This window comes from Dama dama, chromosome 5 (genome assembly GCF_033118175.1).
Source record: "Dama dama isolate Ldn47 chromosome 5, ASM3311817v1, whole genome shotgun sequence".
Lineage (NCBI taxonomy): Eukaryota > Metazoa > Chordata > Mammalia > Artiodactyla > Cervidae > Dama > Dama dama.
Window position 1 is genome coordinate 9,189,275 of NC_083685.1, and position 27,160 is coordinate 9,216,434.

At 47.7% G+C, this 27,160-nt stretch overlaps 1 protein-coding gene across 1 annotated transcript in view; it reads left to right on the plus strand.

Annotated features, from left to right (window-relative positions):
• ACACB (acetyl-CoA carboxylase beta) overlaps nucleotides 1-27,160 on the plus strand; it is a 95,888-nt gene that overhangs the window by 48,084 nt on the left and 20,644 nt on the right. Inside the window, exons 20-39 of the mRNA XM_061141702.1 lie at nucleotides 389-577; nucleotides 2,201-2,301; nucleotides 5,548-5,636; nucleotides 5,729-5,853; nucleotides 7,355-7,468; nucleotides 7,635-7,748; nucleotides 8,338-8,427; nucleotides 10,190-10,308; nucleotides 11,848-11,985; nucleotides 13,016-13,115; nucleotides 13,216-13,323; nucleotides 15,447-15,503; nucleotides 15,742-15,783; nucleotides 17,104-17,319; nucleotides 19,068-19,223; nucleotides 20,040-20,243; nucleotides 20,589-20,744; nucleotides 24,323-24,445; nucleotides 25,060-25,329; nucleotides 26,880-26,977. Coding sequence (XP_060997685.1) covers nucleotides 389-577; nucleotides 2,201-2,301; nucleotides 5,548-5,636; nucleotides 5,729-5,853; nucleotides 7,355-7,468; nucleotides 7,635-7,748; nucleotides 8,338-8,427; nucleotides 10,190-10,308; nucleotides 11,848-11,985; nucleotides 13,016-13,115; nucleotides 13,216-13,323; nucleotides 15,447-15,503; nucleotides 15,742-15,783; nucleotides 17,104-17,319; nucleotides 19,068-19,223; nucleotides 20,040-20,243; nucleotides 20,589-20,744; nucleotides 24,323-24,445; nucleotides 25,060-25,329; nucleotides 26,880-26,977 — 2,609 coding nt within the window. The remainder of the gene's footprint in view (nucleotides 1-388; nucleotides 578-2,200; nucleotides 2,302-5,547; nucleotides 5,637-5,728; nucleotides 5,854-7,354; nucleotides 7,469-7,634; nucleotides 7,749-8,337; nucleotides 8,428-10,189; nucleotides 10,309-11,847; nucleotides 11,986-13,015; nucleotides 13,116-13,215; nucleotides 13,324-15,446; nucleotides 15,504-15,741; nucleotides 15,784-17,103; nucleotides 17,320-19,067; nucleotides 19,224-20,039; nucleotides 20,244-20,588; nucleotides 20,745-24,322; nucleotides 24,446-25,059; nucleotides 25,330-26,879; nucleotides 26,978-27,160) is intronic.

Sequence of the window (27,160 nt, forward strand, 5' to 3'; positions counted from 1 at the left end):
TATACCTACTCCCTGGGTTGTTTCTGAGGATCAGATGAGAACAGGTCAATTTGGGTCCTCCAACAGTGTCTGACACAAAGCAAGCATCCCACAAGCATCTGTGCTTCGCATAGTCTGATGTCCTGACCCCGCACCAGGCTGGCAGTGTGGATGCACAGGGCGGGCAGTGGGGCCGTCCTGGGTGGGGAAACCGGGTGGGTGTTGCTCCCCTCCGTGGCTGGGGCCATTCCACCCTGGACTGTTCCAGAGGCTACCAGGTCTAGATCTTTGGCTGCTAGAGTGCATGGGGCCTGGACGGCTTAGTGTGTGGGGCGCCCCCCACCCCGTGCTGGGTGGCTGCACCCTCGCCCCCTGCAGGCCTCAGGCCAACACTCTGGTCCCGCCGCAGCTGAAGGACTGGGTGCAGAAGCTCATGAGGACCCTCCGGGACCCATCGCTGCCGCTGCTGGAGCTGCAGGAGATCATGACCAGCGTGTCGGGCCGCATTCCCGCCCCCGTGGAGAAGGCCGTCCGCAGGGTGATGGCCCAGTACGCCAGCAACATCACCTCGGTGCTCTGCCAGTTCCCCAGCCAGCAGGTAGGTCCGCACCCGCACCCTCCAGGAGCTCAGCCCCCAGTCAGTCTGGACCTCCAGCCTCTCATCAAGTTGGGCTTTGTGAGACCCACATCGACAGCACGAGATGCTGGGGCCTGAGAGTTTTCTTTCACTCCTTCTCTGCAGAATCCCAACATTTTCCCCCAAAGCAATAGTTTTAGGTGGACATAAGCAGTTATCAGTAGTCCCTGGGTTCGGATCGGGAGTAGGTGGTTGGTGCGAATAGTCACCATTTTCCAAAACTGCACTGTCTGACATGAGAGTAGAGTGTGAGTTTTTCTCCCTAGTGTGTAGTGTTGCTTCTTCCTCCTTGGGTTTGTGTAGGGTGGCAGTCGTGGGGCTATACGTATGTATCAGATTTTCTAAGAATGGAAGCCATTCCCGGGGAGTCTCAGAAATCTCTAATAATTCTACAGTGGCCTCATTTTGTTCTTTTTGGGGGGTTGCTTTTATCAAGCATGTTACAGGAAACCTACATCTGGAAGAGCCCCCTCTTTTTTATTTTCATGCCCTCGGTCTGGTGAGAAGGGCTTCCTTGCACCATTAGTCAGTAATTTGGGAAGCTCAAGGTCACTGTGAGTCAGTTTATTCCCAGAAGTCAACTTCTGCTGCTGCTACTGCTAAGTCACTTCAGTCGTGTCCAACTCTTTGCGACCCCATGGACTGCAGCCCACCAGGCTCCTCTGCCCATGGGATTTTCCAGGCAAGAGTACTGGAGTGGGTTGCCATTGCTTTCTCCAAAGTCAACTTCTAGGTTGGACTATTGTTCAGCTGTAAAAAGGAATGAAATGATGCACGCTGCCCTGGGGATGAGCCTTAAAAACTTGATTCTCGGTGAAAAAAGCCAGTCACAGAAGCTCACATTGCCCAATTCCATTTATATGAAACGTCCAGAATTGGCAGATCCATGGAGAAGAGACAGTAGATTAGTGCATGCCAGGGGCTCGGGGCAGGAGTGAGTAACTGCCCATGGTTATAGGATTTCTTTGGGTGGTGATGAAAATGCTCTAAAATTAGTGATGATGGTTGCATATCTCCGTGAATATAGTACAAACCACTGAATTAAATATACACTTTAAAAGGAGGGAGGAGAATATGATAGTATATGACTTCTAGCTCAACTAGAAGAAATAATGAAAATAAAGCTCTCAAGGACCCCAGTGGAGAATCATACATGTTGGAACCTTCTGGGAATTTGTTATTGATGCCGGTTTTTCATTAGAGGTGTTTTTGTTTCCATGAAACAGTATGCCAATAGCATTCAACCTAATTGTAAAAATAGGACCTACCCGACACCCTCATGCTCCTGGTGTTGGAAATTCGCTTCTCCTCCTCCCCTGGAGTGTTTGTGAAGAGGAATGGTGTGAACACGCATAAGTCTTCATGTGATTAGTTGTTGTCCTGAGCTCTTTAGTCCCCAAGCCACATGTTGAGTGGGGCACACAGAGCCGTTTCTGGGGGGCCAGAGGGCTTTGGGTGGGAGTGTTTGAATGATCCTCTGCTGGGCTCTGCGTGGGAACCTGTGGTGGGTCCTTCCAGTGACTTCTGTGTGGTGGACAGATTGTGTGGTCTGAGTGGCCAGGCCTGTCCTGTCTTCCCGTTCAGATAGCCACCGTCCTGGACTGCCACGCGGCCACCCTGCAGCGGAAAGCTGACCGGGAGGTCTTCTTCATGAACACCCAGAGCATCGTGCAGCTGGTCCAGAAGTGAGTTTCAGGCCCTCCGCGGGACGTGGTGGTCACACTTACTCATCCATGTGTTGCCCAGGGTGCTGCTATCTTAAGGGCAGGCTCAAACCAAGAGACAGTGCCTGGGGTCTGAGAACCCAGTTCCAGCCCTGGCACAGCCCTGCCTAACAGAAGGACAAAGCAACGCCCTTTACTTCCTAGTCTCAGTTTGCTAGTCTGTAAAATGGGAATTAAGAACACTTCACACGCTGAATCATTTTGCACTACCGGTAGATTTACTTTTGTAAAGTACTGAAACACAGCAAGTCCTCATGGTAGCTTTGCTTATGAGACAGTGGGATGAAATGACTTTACAAGCCATAAATTATGGTAGAAATTATTCTTGTGATTTTGGGGGATCCTTGCAAAGGAGGAATTGGTAAAGAACTTGTTCAGTTGCTCAGTCATGTCCAACTCTTTGCGACCCATGGACTGCAGCATGCCAGGCTCCTCTGTCCTTCAGTATCTCCCAGAGGTTGCTCAAATTCATGTCCGTTGAGTTGGTGATGGTTAGATACCATCTCATCCTCTGTCACCCCCTTCTCCTGTTGCCTCAATCTTTCCCATCATCAGGGTCTTTTCCAATGAGTCAGCTTTTCGCATCAGGTGGCCAAAGTTTTGGAGCTTCAGCATCAGTCCTACCAATGAATATTCAAGGTTGATTTCCTTTAGGATTGACAGGTTTGATCTCCTTGCTGTCCAAGAGACTCTCAAAGAGTCTTCTCCAATACTACAATTCAAGCATCAATTCTTCAGACCTTCTTTATGGTCCAACTCTTACATCTGTACATGACTATTGGAGAAACCGTAGTTTCAACTATATGGACCTTTGTGAGCAAAGTGATGTCTCTGCTTTTTAATATGCTGTTTGAAGTGAAGTGGAAGTCTCTCAGTCGTGTCTGACTCTTTGCGACCCCATGGACTACACAGTCCATGGAATTCTCTAGGCCAGAATACTGGAGTGGGTAGCTGTTCCCTTCTCTAGGAGATCTTCCCAACCCAGTGACTGAACACAGGTCTCCCGCATTACAGGTGGATTCTTTACGAGCTGAGCCACCAAGGAAACCCAATACACTGTTTAGGTTTGTCATAGCTTTTCTTTCAAGAAGCAAGCATCTTTTAATTTATTGCCTGCAGTCACCATCCACAGTGATTTTGGAGCCCAAGAAAATAAAATGTGTCACTGCTTCCACTTTTTCCCCTTCAATTTGCCGTGAAGTGATGGGACCGGACGCCATGATCTTAGTTTTTTAAATGTTGAGTTTTAAGCCCGCTTTTTCACTGTCTTCTTTCACCCTCATCAAGAGGCCCTTTAGTTCCTCTTTACTTTCTGCGGTTAGAGTGGTATCATCTGCTTATCTGTGGTTGTTGATATTTCTCCCAGCAATCTTGATTCCAGCTTGAGCTTCATCCAACCTGGCATTTCGTATGATGTACTCTGTATATAAGTTAAATAAGCAAGATGATAGTTTACAGCCTTGGGCATACTCCTTTCCCAGTTTTGAACCAGTCAGTTGTTTCATGTCTGGTTCTAACTGTTACTTCATGACCCACATACAGATTTCTCAAGAGTCAGGTAAGGGGGTCTGTATTCCCATCTTTGTAAGAATGTTTTAAAAGAATTTTCTTTAAGAACTTGTATTTTATCTTACATAGCTCTTGAACAGGGAGAATTATTCTGATGATAAAAAGAACTGCCCTTTTGTATGAAAACTCTACCCCACAAGAAGCTTTGCCTTCTTGGACAGAATTCAAACATTTTCAGACTGGAGTGAGTTAATTTAGCACATGTTAGCCACGTGCCAAAAACTGTAAGAGATGCAGAAGATAGATGGCTATAGGAAAATGCCCTTCTCTTCAGGGCACTCCTTGGCTTGTGAGGACTCATAGTGACAATATAGGATTGCAGTTGAGGAAGGAGATTTGCGTTTGGATTCCCCACAAAGTGAGAGTTCCATAGCCAAGGGCTAATCCTTTCCCCTGAACTCTTTCAGCACTAACCCTAATCCATCCTTTAGTGTAGGAGAAATGACCAGGAGGTATGAACAAATGATAAATGAATCAAATTCCCTAGCAGGTCCTTTTTTGTGTTAAATATAAATCTCAGAGGTATATCCTATGTTGTGTGCGTGTGTTTTTTTAAAAATCACATTTGAACAAAGGAGCCTTTTCGGTTCGTACTCTTGTTATCATTTGCTGGTGCTGGGGCAAAGCTGGTTTCAACTCTCCTGAAACTCAGCGTCCCATTCCTCATGTTCTGAAATGATTTAGAAAAGGAAACAGTTTAAAGAACCTCTAGGTTACCATTTGTTTTTAAAAGGAAAGTGAAATGTACACAGGGATCATTTGGTAAATGTCTTTCAAATTTTGTTTTATTTTTCAAATTGTCTTTATCCATTGGATGATTACTTGAAAATATTTGCTTTCATTCATTCATGCAAGGCTGACCCCATTCAGCATCCCAACTCTGTGGCTGTTTTTCCTTCTCTCTGGGGACCTCTGTTTGGATGTGTGACCTTGGGCAAGTCGTCGCTCTCTCTGGCAGAGTTAGCACAGATGGACCAACTCATGCATCCCTCCCAGACCTGAGGATGAGAGGGTGCAGCCTCTAGATTCTTTTTTAAATATTTGTTTATTTGGCTGTGTCGGGTCTTAGCTGTGGCGCGTGGGATCTTCATTGCGTCACGCAGGATCTTTGCTTATGGCTCCTGGACTCGCTGGTTGTGACGCGTGGACTCAGCAGTTGTGGTGTGCAGCCTCAGTTGCCCCACAGCATGTGGGATCTTAGTTCCCAGATCAGGGACCAAACCCATGTGCCCTGCATTGCAAGGCAGGTCCTCAACCACTGGACCATCAGGGAAGTCCTCCTCCAGATTCTTTATTAGTGTTTTCTCTCCAATACTTTGGCCACCTGCTGCAAAGAACTGACTCATTTGAAAAGACCCTGATGCTGGGAAAGATTGAAGGCGGGAGGAGAAGGGGACGACAGAGGATGAGATGGTTGGTGGCATCACTGACTCAATGGACATGAGTTTGAGTAAACTCCAGGAGTTGGGGATGCACAGGGAGGCCTGGAGTGCTGCGGTCCACGGGGTCACAAAGAGTCGGACACGACTGAGCAACTGAACTGAGCTGAACTCCTTTTGCAAATCTTGAAAGTCCTGCTGGAGACAACAGGCACCCCAGGACATGGAGCTGATCACTCAGCGGCCTTCTCCTCCCCAGGTACCGCAGTGGGGCCCGCGGCTACATGAAGGCAGTGGTGTTGGACCTCCTGCGGAAATATTTACTGGTTGAGCACCATTTCCAACAAGGCAAGAGTCACCACCCCAGGCACTGGTGATGAGTCCATGGGGGCAGGAGGGGCCAGGAGCCTTACCCCACGTGGCTTCTTGTCCCCCTGCAGCCCACTACGACAAGTGTGTGATAAACCTCCGGGAGCAGCTGAAGCCAGACATGCCTCAGGTGTTGGACTGCATCTTCTCCCACTCGCAGGTGGCCAAGAAGAACCAGCTGGTGATCATGTTGATCGTAAGCAGGAAAAGTCGTCCTTTACCCAGAGTTGGACAGGGCTCCACTGACTTTCCCTGGAAAGATTCTGGTAGCCAGATTTTAAAATACTTCATACCAAACTTGTCTTGGGTCTCTCCTCTCTTGTTTATTCATTTGGCCATGCTGCACAGCCTGTAGGATCTTCCCTGACCAGGGACTGAACCTAGGCCATGACCGTGAAAGCCTGGAATGCTAACCTCTAGACCACCAGGGAACTCTTGAGTCTTTCCTCTTTTAGAAAACCACTAGCCTGGCCATTGGACAGTGCCTGCGTTCCATGCTGTCCTTGGAAGCACAAGCCAGGGGAATGATAGAGACTAATGTCACCACCATTTGATAACACAAAGAAAATCAGAATTTGGGAGGGAGAGAAGGTTGAGAATAACTTCCCATGAGATTTCTTCAGCACAGACCTGCTTGTGTGTTTGTGTGTGTGTGAAATGTTAATACGTTAAACAAATTTCCTGATTAGAGAAACAAAATGTGGGCTCATTCTAATTAGGGACATGCAGAAGCAGAGGTAGAAAAGAATGACCCCCCGGCCCCACCATCTGGTGACTGCCTGCAGAATGGCCTGGTGCGGGGGTCGGGGCGTGGCGCCCAGGTATTCAGGGTCCCAGCAGTCACTGTTCTGTCCTAGTGGGTATTGAGGGAGCATCGACTGTGAGCCTTTACTAAACCCTTCTTGCATTTAGGGCGTAAGAGTAGATGCAAAGACTGGTCGCGCCTAGCCCTGGTCTCCAGCAGATAGGTCCCTTGTTCCAGAAGCTGAGAGGAGGGTTGCCTATAGGAACCGGCATCCCTGCCTCGTTGGCACGTTTCACCTCTGTATCTTCTCTCTGGCAGGGCGTCTCAAGGCCCTAGATACTCCCCTCATGCCAAGGCTCCTAGAGTTGGCTTGCACACCCTCACTAGAGCCTCACATAGCCCTTACTCTTTGTTCGTACCTGCTTCTCTTTCCCCTCATCCCTCGTCTCTGAAACTGAACCCCTTAAGTCAGGCAGTGACGTGCAGAGGAAAGAGTGAAAGGGCCTAGGGATAAGAGAGCCTTGGGTTCAAATCTGGCTCTACCTTGCATGGGCTTGGTAGCCTGGGGGCAAGGCATGGTGCCTCTCTGAGCCTCAGTTTTCTCATCTGTAAAATGGGAATCATATAATAACTCGTCAGTGGGTGGAGGGCGTTTGAGGAAATAAATGGAAAGGGTCTAGCTGCTTGCCTGGCCACAGTAAATGCCTGTTTCGTGCTGGCCAGTAATAGTAATGCAAGCAGAGACTTGGTTCTGTTTTCCCTCATGCCAGGAATTTAGGGCATGTTTTGGGGTGGATGCATGGGTGAGTGAAAATGCAGTGGAGGGTTTATGTATTAGACTGTGGAGGTTAGCTGGGGAAGCTGGACCCCCAGCCAAAGGCCAGTGAGTGCTGGCCTGTCTCCTTCTGGTGGAACAGAAGACCCCCTTGGATCTTGTTTCTGTCCCCCAAAGGATGAGCTCTGTGGCCCGGACCCTTCTTTATCCGATGAGCTGACCTCCATCCTTGACGAGCTAACTCAGCTGAGCAAAAGCGAGCACTGCAAGGTGGCCCTCAGAGCCAGGCAGGTAGGTGGCCGGCTGTGGTCCCCGCCACGCCCGGCGCTCAGGGGCTGCCGTCCGCCCCCACGCCCAGCCCCCTGCATGCACAGCCCCTCTACTGCAGGACCGACCCTTGGCGTCTTCCCTGCGAGGATGGCTCAGCCCAGCCCCTCCATCCCCTCCTCCCGCGCAGGTCCTGATCGCCTCCCACCTCCCCTCCTACGAGCTAAGGCACAACCAAGTGGAGTCCATTTTCCTGTCTGCCATCGACATGTACGGCCACCAGTTCTGCCCGGAAAACCTCAAGGTGAGGCCATCTGCATCCTTCCACGTTGCACAGAGCACATGCTATGGCCCAGGTGGGGCCTGGGGGTGGGCAAGCGGGCTCTCCCTGCCCTCCATGGGCTGGCGCTCGGGTGCAGAGCACAGTCACCAGCACCCGTGGTTTAGTTCAGCGTGGCCAGGGCTGCGCGAGGGGCCCCAGGGGCAGCTCTGGGAGAGGTTGGGTCCTGCAGGATGGATGGAAGGCAGCAAGGCTCTCTCCGGAGGCATGATGTTAAAACTCCATGTGTGATGGAGCTTATTGGAAGCTGCGAGCACTTACATGGCTGGGTCTTGGCTTCATTTTCCCAGGGCCCCCTCCACACCCCCTAAATCTGCCTCATTCACAAGCTTCCAGGCACCCCCTCCATGTCTAGAGCTGGGAGCCCTGGGAACAGTCACCCTAGAACTGCCTGCACATTCAGATCTCACGGGCCTAGGGCCCGGGCAGCATTTTGTGATAACAACACAACCAACCTCTCTTCCCTGCCACTATCCCTCCCCTTCTCTGACTGCTGGTGGGAACTTGTTAACATTCCCCTTTCCTTCTTTATTTCCCTTTCCATTTCCTGTAGAAGTTAATACTCTCAGAAACAACCATCTTTGATGTGCTGCCCACTTTCTTCTACCATGCTAACAAAGTGGTTTGCATGGCATCCTTGGAGGTAAGTAAGTGAGAGGTCCCTGGAACAGCTTCAGTACTGACCAGTGCTGGTCCTGGCATCCGCTGCCTGCACTCCACATGCCTGACCCTGGGCCATGTGCCTGGCAAACATGGTCTCAGTGTTTTCTCTCCAAGGTAGGTCTTTTTACTTACACCCATCTCATGGAAAAGGGAATGGAGGCTCAGAGAGGTGAAGCAACTTGCTCAAGGTCACACAGCTAAGAAGTGACAGAGCCAGGATTTATATCAAGTCTATCTTGGTCCAATAGCTCAGTTGGTAAAGAATCTACCTGCAATGCAGGAGACCCCAGTTTGATTCCTGAATCGGGAGGATCCACTGGAAAAGGGATAGGCAACCCACTCCAGTATTGTTGGGCTTCCCCTGTGGCTCAGCTGGTAAAGAATCCACCTGTAATGCGGGAGACCTGGGTTCAATTGCTGGGTTGGGAAGATCCCCTGGAGAAGGGAAGGGCTACCCACTCCTGTATTCTGGCCTGGAGAATTCCACGGACTGTGTAGTCCATGTGGTCACAAAGAGCTGGACACGACTGAGTGACTTTCACTCCACTGTCTTAGTCCACAGTTCTTGCTGGTAACCCCAGATATCTTGTGTGTTATTCCAGCCTCCTCTGGGCCAGGCACAGTTAAATACTAACCCCCCAAGGGCCAGGTCCAAGGCACTTCATCTAAACTTTTAGTTCCTTGAGCAATGAATTATGGCAACATGTGAAAGTTGTCTACCAGGGAAGCTCATTAGAGACTGAGTGTCCAGAATTTTATTGGGTCTGGTCACATAAACACCTTCTGCTTGGCACATACCAAAATTCCAAACTCCCAGGAAGAAAGCATATGCTCAGCATAAGTCATACTGTTTGCTTAGTTAATGCACTGCCAACCATTCTTATCTAGGAATGGTGGGAACCCTCCCCAAATCCAAGTTCTCACATGCTAGCCAAGGGCCAGCCTTGCAAGCAGGAATTTCAAAGGATAGCAGTTAATCCCCAGATTCCCTATCCAGTTAAAAAATTCCCAATGCTTAGTCTCCAGAACCATGCCATTCAGTATGGCAGCCGCTGGCCACATGTGGCTTAGGATGTGGCCAGTCTGATTGAAGCTGTGCTCAAAGTGTAGGATACACAGTGGATTCCAAAGACTTAGTATGGAAAAAGAATGGAAAATATCTCAATTTTTAAAAAATTGATTGCATGTTGAAATGATAATATTTTAGGTGTTGGGGATGAAATAAGGTATGTTATTAAAATCATCTGTACCTGTTCCTTTTAAGTGTCTACTAGAAAATCTCAAATTAATTCAAAACTGCCTCCATGGCCTGTGTTATATTTCTATTGGACAGCATTACTGTAGAGCAAGAGTCAGCAAACTATAGTCTGTGGATCACACCTGGCCCCTTGCCCAGTTTTGTAAATAAAGTTTTATTGAAACACAGCCACACCCACACATCTACATATTGTCCATGGCACAAATTCGTGCCTCCTATAGTGAGAGCTCCGTCAGAGTCTTTACCACTGGACCATCAGGGAAGTCCCTATAGTAGCAGAATTGAGTAGTTGTGATTTGTGATAAAGATGATATATTCCACAGAAACCTAAAATATTTACCATCTGGTCTTTTGCAGAGACGGTAGCATCCTGAAGAGGGAGCACATTTACTCTTCACTGCTTTAGGGATCATATTTCGGGCTTGTTTCTGGGACCCGCCAATCTGGGTTTTCTCAGGTGCAGTCTGTGCTTCTGTTTCATTAGGTTTATGTGCGGAGGGGCTACATTGCCTATGAGCTAACCAGCCTGCAGCACCGCCAGTTCCCGGATGGCACCTGCGTGGTGGAATTCCAGTTCATGCTGCCCTCCTCTCACCCAAACCGGTATACCGACCTGGGGAAGGGGGTGGCTTATGTTTCTTTTCTCCCTGACCACCGTAGTCCTGTCTCTGGAGGGACCCAGCAGGGATGTCTGGAAACCGCTCGGGAGACATTAGGCACGCCATTCCCCAGCCTGGCATCTCTCCACACCTCCATTCTCTCTTCTGTAGCGTGGAGATAACCCCGTGCCTGCCTCCTAACTCTGCACTGTCTGGGCTGGTAGCCGCTACCTATGGGATATTGAAATTAAAATGCATCAAAACTAAATTAAAAATTCAGGTCCTCAGTCACACCAGCTCATGTGTGACTTGTGGCTGCCATATTGGACATTGTGGTTCTAGAACATTCCATCACCACAGAAGGTTCTCCTGGACAGAGTTGTCCAAGACCCTAATGAAGAATGAGGCACAGACAGCATTTAGGTCCATGCCCAGCACACAGAAAGTTGATGAATATTGAGGATCCCTTCGATGATCGTGACAGATACTGTTATTACTGTCCGATGGGATGACGTGTGTTGGGCCCTATGCTAAGCGCTTCCACACTCTACTCTATTCAGCTTTATTCCCCATCCCACAAAATAAAGATTGTCAGCTTTGCCCAGTTGAGAGAAAAGGGGACTGACTAGGGGCCTGGGATCATTTTGGGGTCTGTGGGAGATGTGGTATGAGAACTTTTGAACTTGTCCCCCCCTGAGGAGGCAGTCTTTGCCTTTGTTTGTGTATTTATTTGGCTGCACTGGGTCTTAGTTGCGGCACAAGAGAGCTTCAGTCTTCGTTGTAGCATGTGGGGTCTTTAGTCGTGGCATGCACACTCTTAGTTGTGGCATGTGGCATCCAGTTCCCTGACGAGGGATCGAACCCGGGCCCCCTGCCTTGGGAGCACAGAGTCTTAGCCACTGGACCACCAGGGAAGTCCCAGAATTCTTTGCCTCTGGAGTTCTTTGTTGCAGCAGTTCAGCGCTGTTAGGAAAGAAGGCTAGGGTGGTCACCCACACTTTGTTTCTGGGAAGAACCTACATGAGTGCCCCGGTCATGGTTGTGACCCTTAGTATGTATAGGCACACGGCATTATTATCAGCCAGGGAGGCACTGAGGACCCTGGAGGGCTTCCTTGACCATCTCAGGCCCTCGCTGTTGCTGTTGACTAGAAGGGCCAGGAGCTTACCCGGGACCTGTGGCCTCAGCTGCCCCACGGCCCTGCTTTCCCAGGCCTCTGGGAAGGTCACAGGGGTGACATCTCACCCCCCACCCCCCCAGCAAAGCCTGACTGGACCCTCCACACCTGTGTCTGTAGAACCAGGTGCATTGTGACCATAGGGGAGGTCAGGTGAGAGACCAGCAGGACTGAGGGCCAGGCCCCTGGTGCTCTGTGCATGGCCAGAGGGGGATCTCTCCCCCTTTCCACCTCCGATTCTAAGCCCCCCTCTTTCAGAAGACTCTGATGCGGGGCTGGCTCACTGAAGCTTCCAGGGCAGGAACAGCTCTTGGGGCCAGATGTGCAGGCGGCTACCTCACCCCCCACCTCCCACCCCCCCTGCAGGATGACCGTGCCCATCAGTGTCACCAACCCGGAACTGCTGAGACACAGCACGGAGCTCTTCATGGACAGTGGCTTCTCCCCCAAGTCCCAGCGAATGGGGGCCATGGTCGCCTTCCAGAGATTCGAGGATTTCGTCAGGTACCCAGCGGGGTTCAGTCTCCCCAGAACACCCCAACCACAGGGCTTGAGCGAGCTTCCCCTGAACCCCTGTTCATTGCACACAGGTGGGGGTGCCCTAGACACACGGCACAGTGAGTTAATAATAATAATAGAACAATATAGCATCAAAAGTGTGAGCTTTCATGTCAGCGCCTCCTGCTTTTGAATACTGTCGCACCCTGCTTCTTGACTCTAAGACTCTGAACAAATGATTTCTCTCAGTACCTTTGTTTTCTCATCTGTATAAGGGGCACAAGAGAACAACTCACCTCATAGGGTCACCATGTATGTTAAATGAGATAATTAATTAAAAATATTGTATGTAAACAGTTGTTAGTATGTAGATAACATGCTCAAAAATGTCAGTATCATGGCCCTTTTTAAAAATATTTATGTACGTATCCAACTGTCTCGGGTCTTAGGTGCGTCACGCAGGGTCTTAGGTTGCAGCACACGGACTCGCTAGTTGTGGAACACAGGCTCAGTATTGTGATGCATGGGCTCCACAACATGTGAGATCCTAGTTCCCTGACCAGGGATCAAACCCGCGTCCCCTGCAAGGCGGATTCTTAACCACCGGCCCACCAGGGAAGTCTCCATTGCCCTTTGCTCAGCCTGCCCCTGTATATTATGCATCATGCTTGGATTATCTTGTATCTTCACAACAGCCTCGGGAGGTGTAGTGATTACTTTTGTTATCCTCAGTTGACTCAGAGAAGTGAGATGAGCTTGCAGGAGTCTCCCAGCCAGTAAAAAGGGGACCCCAGCCATGCCCCCAAAGTATCGGGACCCTTTCTTTTACTCACCATCTCAAACCACATAGGCTCATTCTTGTTTTGGGGGAAGACCCCATCACCAGTACCTCGGACCTAGTCAGGAACCACAGGAGCTCTGCACAGACTTGGATGCGCTCGCAGCCTGGTGGTTGGGAAGGAGGGAGGGTCCGGGTCTGACCCACGACCTCGTGGGGCAGCAGCCCCTGAGCCCTCCCTCTCTGCCCGCACCCCAGGAACTTTGATGAGGTCGTCTCCTGCTTCACCAACGTGCCCAAGGACACCCCGCTCTTCAGCAAGGCCCGGGATTCCTTATACTCCGAGGACGACACCAAGGTGAGTGTCTGAGCAGGGAGCCAGCCGGGCAGGGGCGGGCTGGGGCCCCGGCCCCTTCTACTTGGTTTTCTTGGCGCCCCTCCTTGGTTTTCTGTCCCAGAGCCTCCGAGAGGAGCCGATCCACATCCTGAATGTGGCTCTCCAGTACGCGGACCACCAGGAGGATGAGCAGCTGGTGCCCATTTTCCGAACATTTGTGCAGTCCAAGGTACGCTGGGCAGCCTCTGGTTCTGGTTCCCTGAGAAGGAGGAGGGCTGTCTTGGGGAGGTGTCCATGGGCCCGAGTTCTCTTAAGAGCTTCAGAGTCGCAGGCCTGGCTGCCCACGCCGGCTCTGCTTTGCCAGTGACCTTGGGCAGAGGAGGCTGAACAGGCCAGAACTTCGGCTTCTCCCCCCAGTAACACGGGGGTGGCGTTTCTCTCTCCCTGGGAGTTGCCGTAATAAGATGACACAGTGTATACACCACCTTATGTGGATGACACAGTCAGCAAATAGTTTTGGAATTTAGGGCAATGTTTTCATTGGGATAAGCCAGAAAACTCACGATTTATTTATTTGTTTTTGGTTACACGGGGTCTTTGTTGCTGTAAGCGGGCTTTCTCTATCTGTGGACAGCGGGGGCAGCTCTCTAGCTGTGGTGCTTGGGCTTCTTGTTGCAGCGGCTTTTCTTATCATGGAGCACAGGCTCAAGGGCGTGAAGGCTTCAGTAGTTGGGGCACACAGGCTTAGTTGCTCTGCAGTGTGTGGGATCTTCCCCAACCAGGCATCGAACCCGTGTCCCCTGCATTGGCAGATGGATTCTTTACTACTGGGCCACCAGGGGAGTCCAAAACTCCCAATTTTAAAATGGTCACTAACATTAACAACCATGTATGCTAATAACTGGGTTGGTTTTATAAACATGTGGTGTCATGTATAATAATGTGTGTGTATATATATTTTAATAGCTGTATTGAATGTAATTCATGTACCATACCATTCCTGCATTTAAAGTATACAGTTCAATGCTTCTTGGTACCATAGTCCTCTTTTCTGCAGTTTGATTTTCCTTAGTTTCAGTTTCCCATGGCCAACTGTAGTCCAAAAACATTAAATGGAAAATGCCAGAAATAAGCAATTTGTCAGTGTTAAGTCATGTGCCATTCTGAGTTGCTCTGAGGAAGTATTGCACCATCCTGCTTGGTCTGACTCAGATGCGGATCATCCCTTTGTCCAGCGCATCCACCGTTTGTCACATAGTAGATGGCTGGGTCGTCCCATCAGTTGTCATGGTATTGCAGTAGTTATGTTCAGTCACCCGTATTTTACCTAATTATGCCCCAAAGTGCAAGGGTAGCGATGTCGGCAATTCAGATATGCCGAAGCGAAGCCATAGGGTGCTTCCCTTAAATGAAAAGGTGAAAGTTCTTGACTTAATAAGGCAGGAAAAAAACACATGAGTTGCTAAGATCTACAGTAAGACTGATTCTTCTAGCCATGAAATTGTGAAGGAGGAAAAAAGAAATGTACCCTTAAACTGCGAACATTATGGCCACAGTGAGTGATAACTGCTTAGTTAAGACAGAAATGGTATTAAACTACAAGAAAATATTTTGAGAGCCCACAATCAAATAACTTTTATTACAGTACATGGCGATAATTTTTCTATGTGGTTAATCTCCTATTGTGGGCTTTCCTGGTGGCTCAGATGGTAAAGAATCTGCCTACAATACAGAAGACCCAGGATTGATCCTGGGATCAGGAAGATTCCCTGGAGAAGGGAATGGCAACCCACTCCAGTATTCTTGCTTGGAGAATTCCATGAACAGAAGAACCTGGCGGGCTACAGTACCTAATTTGTAAATTAAACTTTATTGTAGGCATGTATAGAAAAAAAAAAAAAACAGCCTAATATATATAGGGTTTGGTATTATCCATGGTTCCATTCATCCAGTGGGGACCCTGGATCATATCCCTGGTCAATAAGGAGAGACCACTAATATATTCATAGAGTTGTATAACCATCATTATCATCATTATATTTTAGAACATTTTCACCACCCCCACTAAAATACCCTATACCCATTAGCAGTCACCCCATTTTCCCTCAACCCAACACCCTTTCCCCTGCCCTCGGGAACCACTCATCTACTTTCTGTCTGTAAATTTGCTCATTCTGGGTGTTTCCTATCAATGAACTAAGTGGAAATTCATACAATGTGAGGCCTTTGGGGACTGGCCTCTTTTACTCGGCGTGTTTTCAAGCTTCATCCAGGTAGTAGTAACATGTATCAGGACTTCATTCCTTTGTGTGACCAAGTATGATCCCATTGTATGTTTGGTTTTTAATGCAGAAAAACATCCTTAGGGAGTGTGGACTCCGAAGAATCACATTCCTGATTGCCCAAGAGGTCAGTCCAATGCTCAGTGCATCTGAGTTCTTCACATTCTTCAAGACTTCGTGCCATTTATTTGAAGTTTGTTCTATAGATTGGGGTGGGAAAGATCAATGGCTAGAGGAGAGATGGCTTTCCAAATGATTTGTTCTAGCAGTGGACTGGGTAATGGTTAAAAATCGTAAAACAAGTCTATAAATATTTAAATGAGTCTTGCTTGACTTAGTTGTCTTTCATATGTCTTTTTTTGCAGAAAGAATTTCCCAAGTTTTTCACATTCAGAGCAAGAGATGAGGTATGGTGAAGAGCAATGAAGTGGTTCTCTCTTCCCTGGGACCTTTGATATTCAGGAAGACTATTGTTCCCAGTCCTTATGATCCCTGTATTCTAGAAGTGCAACTTAAGTGCAGACTCCAGCCTTCCTCTGGGCTGGTATTTCCAGTGAGAGCCCCGTGTTTGTTTGTGGGCCTCAGACCTCACCTTTCCCACCCTTTCAGCCTTTGCTATACACGTTTCTGTCTCACCTGGAGAATTTTTATACTTGCTGCTGTAACTCTGTAAGACAGGTCTCCCAACCTCTTTTGCTTATATTCTTCTAGAACAGTGGTTTGCAAACTATGGCTTGCAGGCTGGCTCCCTGTTTTTTAGGGGTTGATAGGTTGGTTTTTGTTTTGTTTTTTTGGCCATGCCACACATGGCTTGTGGAATCCTAGTTCCCTGAGCAGGAAACGAACCCAGGCCCCCTGCAATGGAAGCACAAAGTCTCAACCACTGGACTGCCAGAAAATTCCCCAGCCCCCTGTTTTTATAACCAAAGTTTTGATTGGGACACAGGTCATACTCATTAATCTCTTTCTGCCTCTGATGGCTTTCTTACTCCAGCAGTAGAATCAGGCAGAATCGAGTACAGTCAGCCTTCCATGTCTGCAATTTCCACAGTAGATTCACCCAACCACAGATGGAATCTCTGTGATTGGTCTTATCCGCAGATGCAGAACCCATGGATTCAGGAATCAGACTGTGGTTGTGACCGACTATATACTCCATCTGTTCTCTGGCCTTTTGAGAAAAAGTTTGCTCGTCCCTGTTCTAGAACAGGCGGTCTTGTTCCCAGCACAGACCCAGCCTCCAGGAAACAGTATTTTAATCTATCCAGAGCCTCACTTTACTACTTAAGACCCATCCTTCCTTTAGCATCTTCAGTTAAAACTCTAGCATCATCAGTCGCTTCCTTCTAGGGACCCATCTCCGCAAGGAAACCAGGGCTTAGGGACTTCTCGAGAAGTACTCTGTGTCGTGGCTCATAGAAAACAGCCTGGCGGGCTGGCAGGTGCTGGGGACTAACTGGGCTCCCCCAGGGCTGAGAGACTTGTACCAGCACAAGACTGCATGCTTGTGGACCTTCCTCTCGGCTGGACCTTCACAAAATCTCTAATCTCCAATCTCTTGAGTTCACGGTCAGAAGACACCATGACTGCCTCATTCCTGAGCACTAAACCCGCAGCACCAGGAGGCGTGTAGGGCAGGGCATGGATCAAGCGGGCACGCCACCTCGGTGTCCAGCTCCACATGTGTCTGTGTATCTGTCTGTTTTCTCTCCCCGGTCGGCCCGCAGTTTGCAGAAGATCGCATCTACCGTCACTTGGAGCCGGCCCTGGCCTTCCAGCTGGAGCTCAGCCGGTTGCGAAACTTCGATGTGACCGCCTTGCCCTGCGCCAACCACAAGATGCACCTGTACCTGGGCGCTGCCAGAGTGAAGGAGGGCGCAGAGGTCACGGACCACAGGTTCTTCATCCGGGTCATCATCAGGCACTCGGACCTGATCACCAAGGTCGATGTCAGCGGGTGCTTGGGTCTCCCCCTGAGCTTGTCCCTCGGGGGCCGGCCTCACTGGGGCTGAGTCCCACTCGGGGCAGGGTCTGGGCTGCATGTGGGGACCACAGGGTGAATGAGGCACCCACAGCCCTGGCCTTGTGACCGACAGTCCAGTCTAGAGGGGACAGGAGGTAGATAGTGGCTTCTTTTCACGGGGTAACATGCTGATTCTTTCTTCCGTCAGAGAGATGTGTCTGCATGAGAGAATCAGGAGGATAGAAAAGAAAGATCCTGGTTTGTTAAGGGGATTTTTTTGAATTTGCTGATTGAGTGTGTCATCATGTCCCATTGTTTCTTGCATTTACAAAAGTAATTTACAAATATCCTGTGAAGATTGCAAACAATACTGAAAATACTTCCAAAAATCAAGGAAGGACTTCCCTGGTGGTTCAGTGGTTATGACTCTGCTTCCAATGCACAGGGCACAGGTTTGATCTCTGGTTGGGGAACTAAGATCCTACATGCTATGTGGCTTGGCCAAAAAAAAAAAAAAAAAATCAGTGGCTTCTCTGGTGGCTCAGTGGTAAAGAATCTGCCTGACAATGCAAAAAAAGAAATCAAGGTAAAGAACCCAGAATCCTGCCACTCAGGGGTCAGCCCTGTTGGTGACCCTTTGTCGGCCTCATTCCATGGAATTGGGTTGTAGGTATAATGTTACAGATGGGAGCTCAGGCTGTACGTACCATGTAAAGACTTGATTTTTACTATAGACCTCCTGTTATGTTAATGAAGATGATTTCCTCCCCGCAGTTCCCCAGCGTGGCGGTATCACATGTATGTAACCTTTTTAAGGAATCCTCTAGGGATGAATGCTAAGCTAATCTCCGTGTTTTACTGCCTCAGGTGTTCTAATAGCTTTTATGATTATCTGGGTTAAGTGCAAGTCTCTCAGTCATGTCCGACTCTTTGTGACCCCATGGACTATATGGTCCATGGAATTCTCCAAACCAGAATACTGGAATGGGCAGCCATTCCCTTCTCCAGGGGATCTTCCCAACCCAGGGGTCGAACCCAGGTCTCCCGCATTGCAGGGAGATTCTTTACCAGCTGAGCCCCCAGGGAAGGCCAGCAGACCGGGAGATGGTTGCCATTGAAAAGATGGTTTGTCTGTCACTCACAGATCCCGAGGGGAGGGGGCACTCTGTATCATGGGGACCACGTGGGGAAGTACCAGGGCTGCTCAGGAGGCCGTGGGAGTGGGGCTTTGTGGACAGGGGCCTTTATTGTGGGTTTCGCAGGAAAGACCACGTGAGGCAGGTGGGCAGGCCTGGCAGTGGCTGACTTGAGTGATTTCAGTAGGCTCTGAACATAGGGGCTGTCTCTAGTTGTCTCATGCCTGGCCCTGGGGTAATATAGGGCCCGAGGACAGTAGCCTGGAGCATGAGCCTGATGAGGAATAGTGGGGTGTGGACCGTGGATTGGTTGGATTGGTTGGTTTGCCTGAAAAGCGGGCTCATGGGAGAGTTGTTTACAATATCTTGGAAGAGACTGTAAGACCCCTCTGGGGTCAGCACAGCAGAAAACACAGAAAATAAAAGAGGTGCAGTGTACACGAGACGGCCTTGGACAGCCCTTTGCTTCCAGAGGTGGGGCTCTGGGGTCTTACCGGGCACACCTTTCGGAGGAAGGGCTATTCCCCCCTCTCTCTGACTCTCTGAGCCCTGCACCCCTGACCTTAGCGGCTGCCCCCTCCCGCTTTGACAGGAAGCCTCCTTCGAGTACCTCCAGAACGAGGGCGAGCGACTGCTCCTGGAGGCCATGGACGAGCTGGAGGTGGCGTTCAACAACACCAGCGTGCGCACCGACTGCAACCACATCTTCCTCAACTTCGTGCCCACCGTCATCATGGACCCCTCCAAGGTCTCCCCTCGGCGGGCGGGGCTCTCACCAGGCTCTGGGGGTTCACCTTCCCTGGGGCCCTCCTGCTTCGGTGTATTGTCTCCCGGTGTCTGAGACCCAAGTTGCAGGGTGCATACGTGTGTGTCTGAGCCTCGATTGCTGCAAGTGGAGCACAAAGCTTCCATCAGTTAATTCTAGAGCCATATTCCAGCCACCCCCCTGAGGACTGTCCCTAAGGATGTTCCCCCTCCATGGGCATGCTTCGCTTTTCAGGAAACGCGGATGCCCAGAATGTCCTCTGCAAAACACAGTGTTGGCCTCCCCCTGGTTCCAGTCTCTGCTGTGGGCTGCCTGTGGGTGGGGGAGGGGAGTGAGAACCTGAGGTCTGAGGCTCAACCATCCTCCACGGCTGGTTCCTCCATGGCTGGTTCCTCACGAGCAGGCAGAGTTTGTGGTGGTGATTCTGGGATGAAAGAAGTCCTTTCAGTCCATCAGCTTGGCATGTGGGGGGTGCAGAGGCTCATGCTGACTCCCCAGCTCCATCAGTTCATGTCGTTCCCAGAAGAGAAAATGCCTGAGTTTCCTCCTCTGTCAGTGGGGGACAAAAATGCTAGCCTCTCTGGGAAGTTGTGGGGACAGAGTGAGGTACTGAGTTAAGTCAAAGATGCCTTTGCTTCTTATCAGCTAACAGTGATACACGCAATGTATTACTGTGCTGTATACGTGCAGTGCATTTTGCATTCGGTATATCTCACCATTCTCTCATCATCAGAGCTAGAACTGTTAGGAGTGTGCACAGTTTAGGTTCTGAAATTGAACCGTTGCGGTTTGCGGCAGATCGAGGAGTCGGTGCGGTCCATGGTGATGCGCTACGGCAGCCGGCTGTGGAAGCTCCGCGTGCTCCAGGCTGAGGTCAAGATCAACATCCGCCAGACCACCACCGACAGCGCCATCCCCATCCGCCTCTTCATCACCAACGAGTCAGGCTACTACCTGGACATCAGTCTCTACAAGGAAGTGACCGACCCCAGATCTGGAAACGTGAGGCTGGGCTGGGTCACCGAAGTCGAGTCAGAGTGGAGGCCCAAGCCTCTTCTCTGCGTCCGTGGGTCTGTGTCTGTTTCAGAAAAGTTCATTTGTGTCATATGTTAGAGTCCACATAGACGTGATACCATGTGGTACCTTTCTGACTTACTCCACTTAGTATGATGATCTCTAGATCCATCCATGTTGCTGCCAATGGCATTATTTTGCTCTTTTTTCATATCTGAGTAGCATTCCCTCTTTGCATTTTCATTGAGGAGCAGGAAGAAATAAATTGATCAGGAGCGTGGTTCTCTGAGACTTGCCTCCCTCACTCTCTGTTTTTCTCTCTTTCTGGTCCAGATCTTGTTTCATTCCTTTGGCAACAAACAAGGCCCCCAGCATGGGATGCTGATCAACACTCCCTATGTCACCAAGGATCTGCTTCAGGCCAAGCGATTCCAGGCCCAGTCCCTGGGTACCACCTATGTGTATGACTTCCCAGAAATGTTCAGGCAGGCAAGTCCTGGGGCTGAGACTCAGCACCGCCCGGGGTCCCCCTTTAGAGGCTCCACCAGCAGCCACAACCTCCATCCTCAGTTACTTTTCTAAAGACCTCACTCTAAAAAACAGTCTTTGTGAACAAAAAGAAACTATCATTGGGAATGACTTCCTAGTATATTTTTCTAAAATAAGACTTATTTCATCCCAGTCGTAAAAAGAATATAATATAGAAACTTTGGACAACAAAGGAGAGGGGAAGGAATAAAAAATAACTCCTAGTTTCATATACTAAAGACAAATTGCTTACCATTTCCTCCTGGTCTTGTTAATTCTTATATTTAGTACCTGCTATAAACCAGGTACCATTTTAAGGGTGGCTGGACCATGAGGAAGAGGATGGGGTCACTACCTTTGAGGAATTTAAAAAAAAAATGTTTTTATGTTTTGATGAATTTTGAAGTATATACTGGATACAGAATATATACTGGATATTTCCTTCAAGTATGTTTTCTATGCTTATATTTTTTTACATAGAAGGGCCTTTCAAAGAGACTGAACACACTGGCATTGGTGACGAGGATGCCTTTGTACATCCTCTCTGTGGCCTCGTGTGTGATGTTCATGAAACTGAGGCCGCGGACTTCTGCTGTAGACAGGAAGGCAGCAGTGTACTTTAAGCATGAGAGATGCAGGGTAGTAGGAAAAGCTGCTATTTAGGGTCAGGAAGTCCTGGGCTTGAATCCCAAATCTGTCCTTTGCTTCCTGTGTGTTCCCAGGTAAGCTCCTTCACCTCTTGGGGCCTCTCTTTTCTCCTTTGTAAAATGAGAATATTATTAGTACCTACCTCCCAAGGTTGTAGTAAGAAATACATATTAAGTATTCAGTAGAGGCTATTTTAATAAATGGAAACTTTTATGATTAAGAATGTTATTGTCTGTATCTTTCTGCCTTGTGGACATCATGGGCCACAAGACTAAGAAACAGACACATCAAAAATAAATCCATCCACTTTTCTTTTAGATAAAGAAAGAGTACTGTGGACTACCCATAAATTTGAAAACAGATGAAAAGGAAAATTTCCCAGAAAGTACATCTTATCAAAACTAACTCAAGAAGAAATAGAAAATATAGATTATAAGCATTAGTGAAATTGAATTACTCCATCTATTCCACCTGTTTTTTTAAAATTGGAGTTCTTGATCAATGCATTAAAATAAGAAAAAGAAATAAAAGATACAAGAATAGAAAGAAGCAAAGTGGTGTTTCTTATAGATGATAAAATGTCTATACAAGTAATCCAAGAGGATTTAAAGAACCAGCAAGATAATATAGCAAGATTACTAGATACAAGTGCATGCTTACTCATTCAGTCGTGCCTGACTGTGCAACCCTATGGACTGTAGCCCACCAGGCCCCTCTGTCCATGAGATTTTCCAGGCAAGATTGGAGTGGATTGCCATTCCCTTCTCCAGCTAGATTAGTATACAAAAATTAATTGTGCTCTCATAGACAAGCAATAATTCTAGAATCTAATTGGAAAAATGCTGTTTACAATATTAAGATCAACTCTAAAGTTTCCCTAAGAATAAATTAAAAAAACATAAAAGGCCTTTACGGAGGAAATTTTGAAACTTTATGGAAGTACTTTAAGCCTAAATAGAGAGAGATATATCATGCTTATGAATGATGGGAAGATTCAATATTGTAAAGTTAATAGTTCCCCTCATAATATATTCAGTATAATTCTGGAGTTTTGGGTGCAACTTAAAAGTTCATAGGAAAAGTAAAAGTTTGTTAATAGCAAAAGAAATTTTGAAAAAATAATCTGGAGTACTTGTCTTAGCCGTCCTTTAAAATAAGTCACTATTTCCAAGCAGCTGTACTTACTGTAATCATAATATTATTGTAATGGAGCTAAACAGATAGACCAATAGAACAGAATAGAGTCTAGAATCAGACCCACTCCTAAGCAGAGCCTTGACAGAATGTAGAGATGGAATTGTGAATGAAGGGGAATACATCTCACTAAAAGATACAAAGAGATTTTTTTTTTAACAAAGAGATTTTTATCTAATTGGGAAAATAAATTTTTATTTCTACCTCATCTGGTATACAAAAATAAATTTCAAGAAAATTAAAACCACTCGGAGTGAGTTAAAAGCATAAGCACAGGAAAGCCCCATAAATTTGACTACATTAAAATTTAAAAATTATTTATGTAAAAACATCCCAGATTGGGGGACCCAAACCTGGTGCTCTGGGACAACCCAGAGGGATGGGGTGGGAGGGGAGTTCAGGATTGGGGGACACATGTACATTCATGGCAAAAACCACTACAATATTGTAATTAGCCTCCAATTAAAATAAATAAATTAACTTTAAAAAAAGAGACCCCAGCTTGGGAGAATATGTTTCAATGTCTGTTACCGGCAAGAGATTAGAGCAATATTATGTAAGAGAAACTTCAGTCAACATATTCTAAGGTGCTTACCTAACTGACAATCAGTGAAATACAGATCAACATGAGAGCAAAAAAAAAATCACAGTATAATTTCACACCCAGCAGATGGGGAACATGCAAATACTTGACAAAACCGAATGTGGACCATATATGGAGCGAAGGAGCTCACACACATCCTTGCTGTGAAGCAATTTGATAATATTCAGTGAAACTGAAGTTTCACATACGCTATAACCCAGCAGTTCCACTCCTAGGTATATGCCCATGTAAAAAGACCATAGGAATGTTCATTGTAGCATTATTGGTAATACTGTAGAATTGGAAATCTAAATGTTTCTACTAAAAATTATGAGTAAATAAATTGTGACATATTCATACCATAAAAAACTGAACACAAGGGAAAAGGAATAAACCAGAGCTAAATTTATCAACATGGATAAATGTCTCAAATGTATTGGAGAGTTGGAAAAATAAGTTGTAGAAGGACATGTCTGATGTGACATCATGTATTTAAAATGGAAGTCAAACAAAATAATGCTACATGTTTAATGTCTGCACATATGATGAGATAAAAACGTAAACACATACAGAGGACTTGACTGACACTAAATTCAGGATGAACTTCCCTAGTGGCTCAGCTGGAATCTGCCTACAAGGAAGGAGACCTGGGTTCGAACCCCGGGTTGGGAAGATCCCCTAGAGAAGGAAATGGCAACCCACTCCAGTACTCTTGCCTGGAGAATTGCATGGACAGAGGAGGCAGATGGGCTATATCCATGGGATCACAGAGAGTTGGACATGACTATGTGACTAACTTTCACTTTCTTTCAAGTTCAGGATAATGGTTACCTGAGGGGAGCAGGGGGAAGGACGGATGGGAATGGGATGGGAAGGGCACACTGCAGGGGGCTTCAACTGCATTTCTATTATTTCTTTTTAAGAAATTCTTAAAGCAACTTTGGAGAAATTATGATTTGACAAAACTGCAAGATAGATGCATGGGTATTTATTTTTTCTGCATGTTTTTGCTGCGTGCTTTAAATAGTTTGTTATTAAGAAAGAAAGGCAGACCTAGAAAATGTACTTCCTTACTGGCAACTTCAGATTTTTCTCTTTACTTCCTTCTCTGTAGGCTCTTTTTAAAATGTGGCACTCCCCGGACAAGTACCCCAAAGACATCCTGACCTACACTGAACTTGTGCTGGATCCGCAGGGCCAGCTGGTGGAGATGAACCGGCTTCCTGGAGGAAATGAGGTAAAGAACTGAGTCAGTTTGCTTTACAGAAGAAATTAACACAACATTGTAGATCAACTATACTTCAATAAAATTAAAAAAAAAAAAAAAAAAAAAGCAAACCCACAGAGCCCAGCTCCTGGCTGGAATCACCCTTTAAAAAATTTTCTCCCTAGGGACTTCCCTGGCTGTTGAGTGGTTAAGACTGCCTTCCAGTGAAGGAAGGGCTTCCCTGATAGCTCAGTTGGTAAAGAATCTGCCTGCAATGCAGGAGACCTGGGTTCAATCCCTGGGTTGGGAAGATCCCCTGGAGGGGAATGGCTACCCACTCCAGTATTCTGGCCTGGAAAATTCCATGGACTGTATAGTCCATGGGTTTGCAAAGAGTTGGATGCGACTGAGTGACTTTCACTTTCACTTTCCAGTGAAGGGGGTTCGGGTTCAATCCCTGGTCGGGGGACTAAGATCCCACATGTCTCGTGGCCGAAAAAACAAAATATAAAACAGAAGCAATATTGTTATAAATTCAGCAAAGACTTTAAAAATGATCCACATTAAAAAAAAAAGCAAACTTAAAAAACTTTTTCTCCCTGAAGAAGCAAACCTGTTTTCTTGTGTACTCATCTCCTTTCCAGGTGGGCATGGTGGCCTTCAAAATGAGGTTCAAAACCCTCGAGTACCCAGAAGGGCGTGACATTATCTTCATCAGCAATGACATCACCTTCCATATCGGATCTTTCGGCCCCGGAGAAGACCTTCTATACCTGCGGGCGTCCGAGCTGGCCCGGGCCGAGGGCATCCCCAAAGTCTACCTCGCGGCCAACAGTGGGGCCCGTATCGGCCTGGCAGAGGAGATCAAGCACATGTTCCAGGTGGCTTGGGTGGACCCGGAAGACCCCCACAAGGTACAGCGCGAAGCTGTGTGCTTCCACCTAGCTCCTGCTGTGTTTTCCGAGGCAGTGACAGTACCTCTAAGGGAGTGGGGAAAAAACCTTGCTCTTTGGGTAGACAGCATGGATACGCACGGTGGTGGTGGTTTGGTCGCTAAGTCCAGACTTAGCACGTCCGACTCTTGCGACCCCGTGGACTGTAGCCCGCCAGGCTCCTCTGTCCCTGGGATTCTCCAGGCAAGAATACTGGAGTGGGTTGCCAGGCCCTCCCCAGAGGATCTTTCTGACCCAGGGATCGAACCTGCCTTTCTTATGTCTCCTGCATTGGCGGGTGGGTTCTTTACCATTAGCGCCACCTGGGAAGTCCTCACTCTCCCTCAGCCACTAGCAAATGACTCAGGTTCCTTATCTGTAAAATGGGAATAATCGTAGTAGTCACTTCATAGAGCTCTGAAAGTGTTAGTCAGTCATGTTCAATTCTTTGTGACCCCATGGACTATAGCCCGCCAGGCTCCTCTGTCCATGGGATTCTCCAGGCAGGAGTACTGGAGTGGGTAACCATTTCCTTCTCCATAGCATTTTCCAACCCAAGGATTGAACCCACATCTGTTGCATTGGCAAGCGGATTCTTTACCACTGAGCTACTTAGGAAGCCCTCAGAAGGATCCTTGGAGAACAATAATGAAAATAGTTATTTCTTATATAAACAGGTAGTTAATATCAATACATACTGAGCATCTTCTGAACACAGTACATACCAAGGATGCAGAGGTGAGTGATACATAATCCCTGGCCTCAGGAAGTCCTTAAAATTCATCCAGAAGACCTCGGGACATCATAAAAGGCAGAATGAATAAAGAAAAACACACATCTTGTGATGTGAAAATGCAGGGGACTGAGGCATTCTTTGCAACCACAGCACATGTTCTCGAGGAGGTGGTATTGTCCCCCCAAAAGGGACAAAAAGTATTATTTTCATGTAGAAGCGCACACACACACACACACACACACACACACACACACATTTATTACATAACCATTATATCTATAATAAAACTTTCCTGGGGCAAAGGGGTTGGTAATCAGGGAGGAAGAAGTATCTGAAAGGCTCCTTTGGGGAGAGAGAATGAAAAGATGATTAAACGACACTGAATCAGTGACTTCCCTGGAGGTCCAGTGGTTAAAACTCCCCCTATCAATGCCAGGGTTGAGGGTTTAATCCCTGGTGGAGGATCTAAGATCCCACATGTCTGGGGGCCAAAAAAACAAAACATAAAGCAGAAACAATATTGTAACAAACTCAATAAAGGTTTAAAAAAAAAAATACAGTGACTCAGAGAGACCAGGGGAACAGTGAGGCTGTGCTATAAGAGTGCGTGGCAAGCACAGAGCAGACATTCGGTTAATTGGTGCCATTAATACGGTGTTACCATCAGACAGTGACTGCGTTATCAACACAGCGTTCTCCCTGCATCCCTCAAACACAGTGTTGACATTAAAACAGTGTCTGTCGAGTACACGGAGCTGGACTCATATCCTCACTGAAGTATTTATATGTTTTTAAGGGAATTAAATACCTGTACCTGACCCCCCAAGACTACACCAGAATCAGTTCCCTGAACTCCGTCCATTGTAAACACGTGGAAGAAGACGGAGAATCCAGGTAAATAACTTAACAGGCAGCTCCCGCGTTCTGACTGTGGTTCATTTCAGCTGCTCGTGGGGAATCTGCCTCTGGGCTGCTAACAGTTTCTCAAGCAGATGGGGGTGTTTGTACAGGGGGACCCCCCAACTTCCATTGTGGGCACTGACAGGTCAGACACCTGGGGCCCCCTTTAGGGGTGAC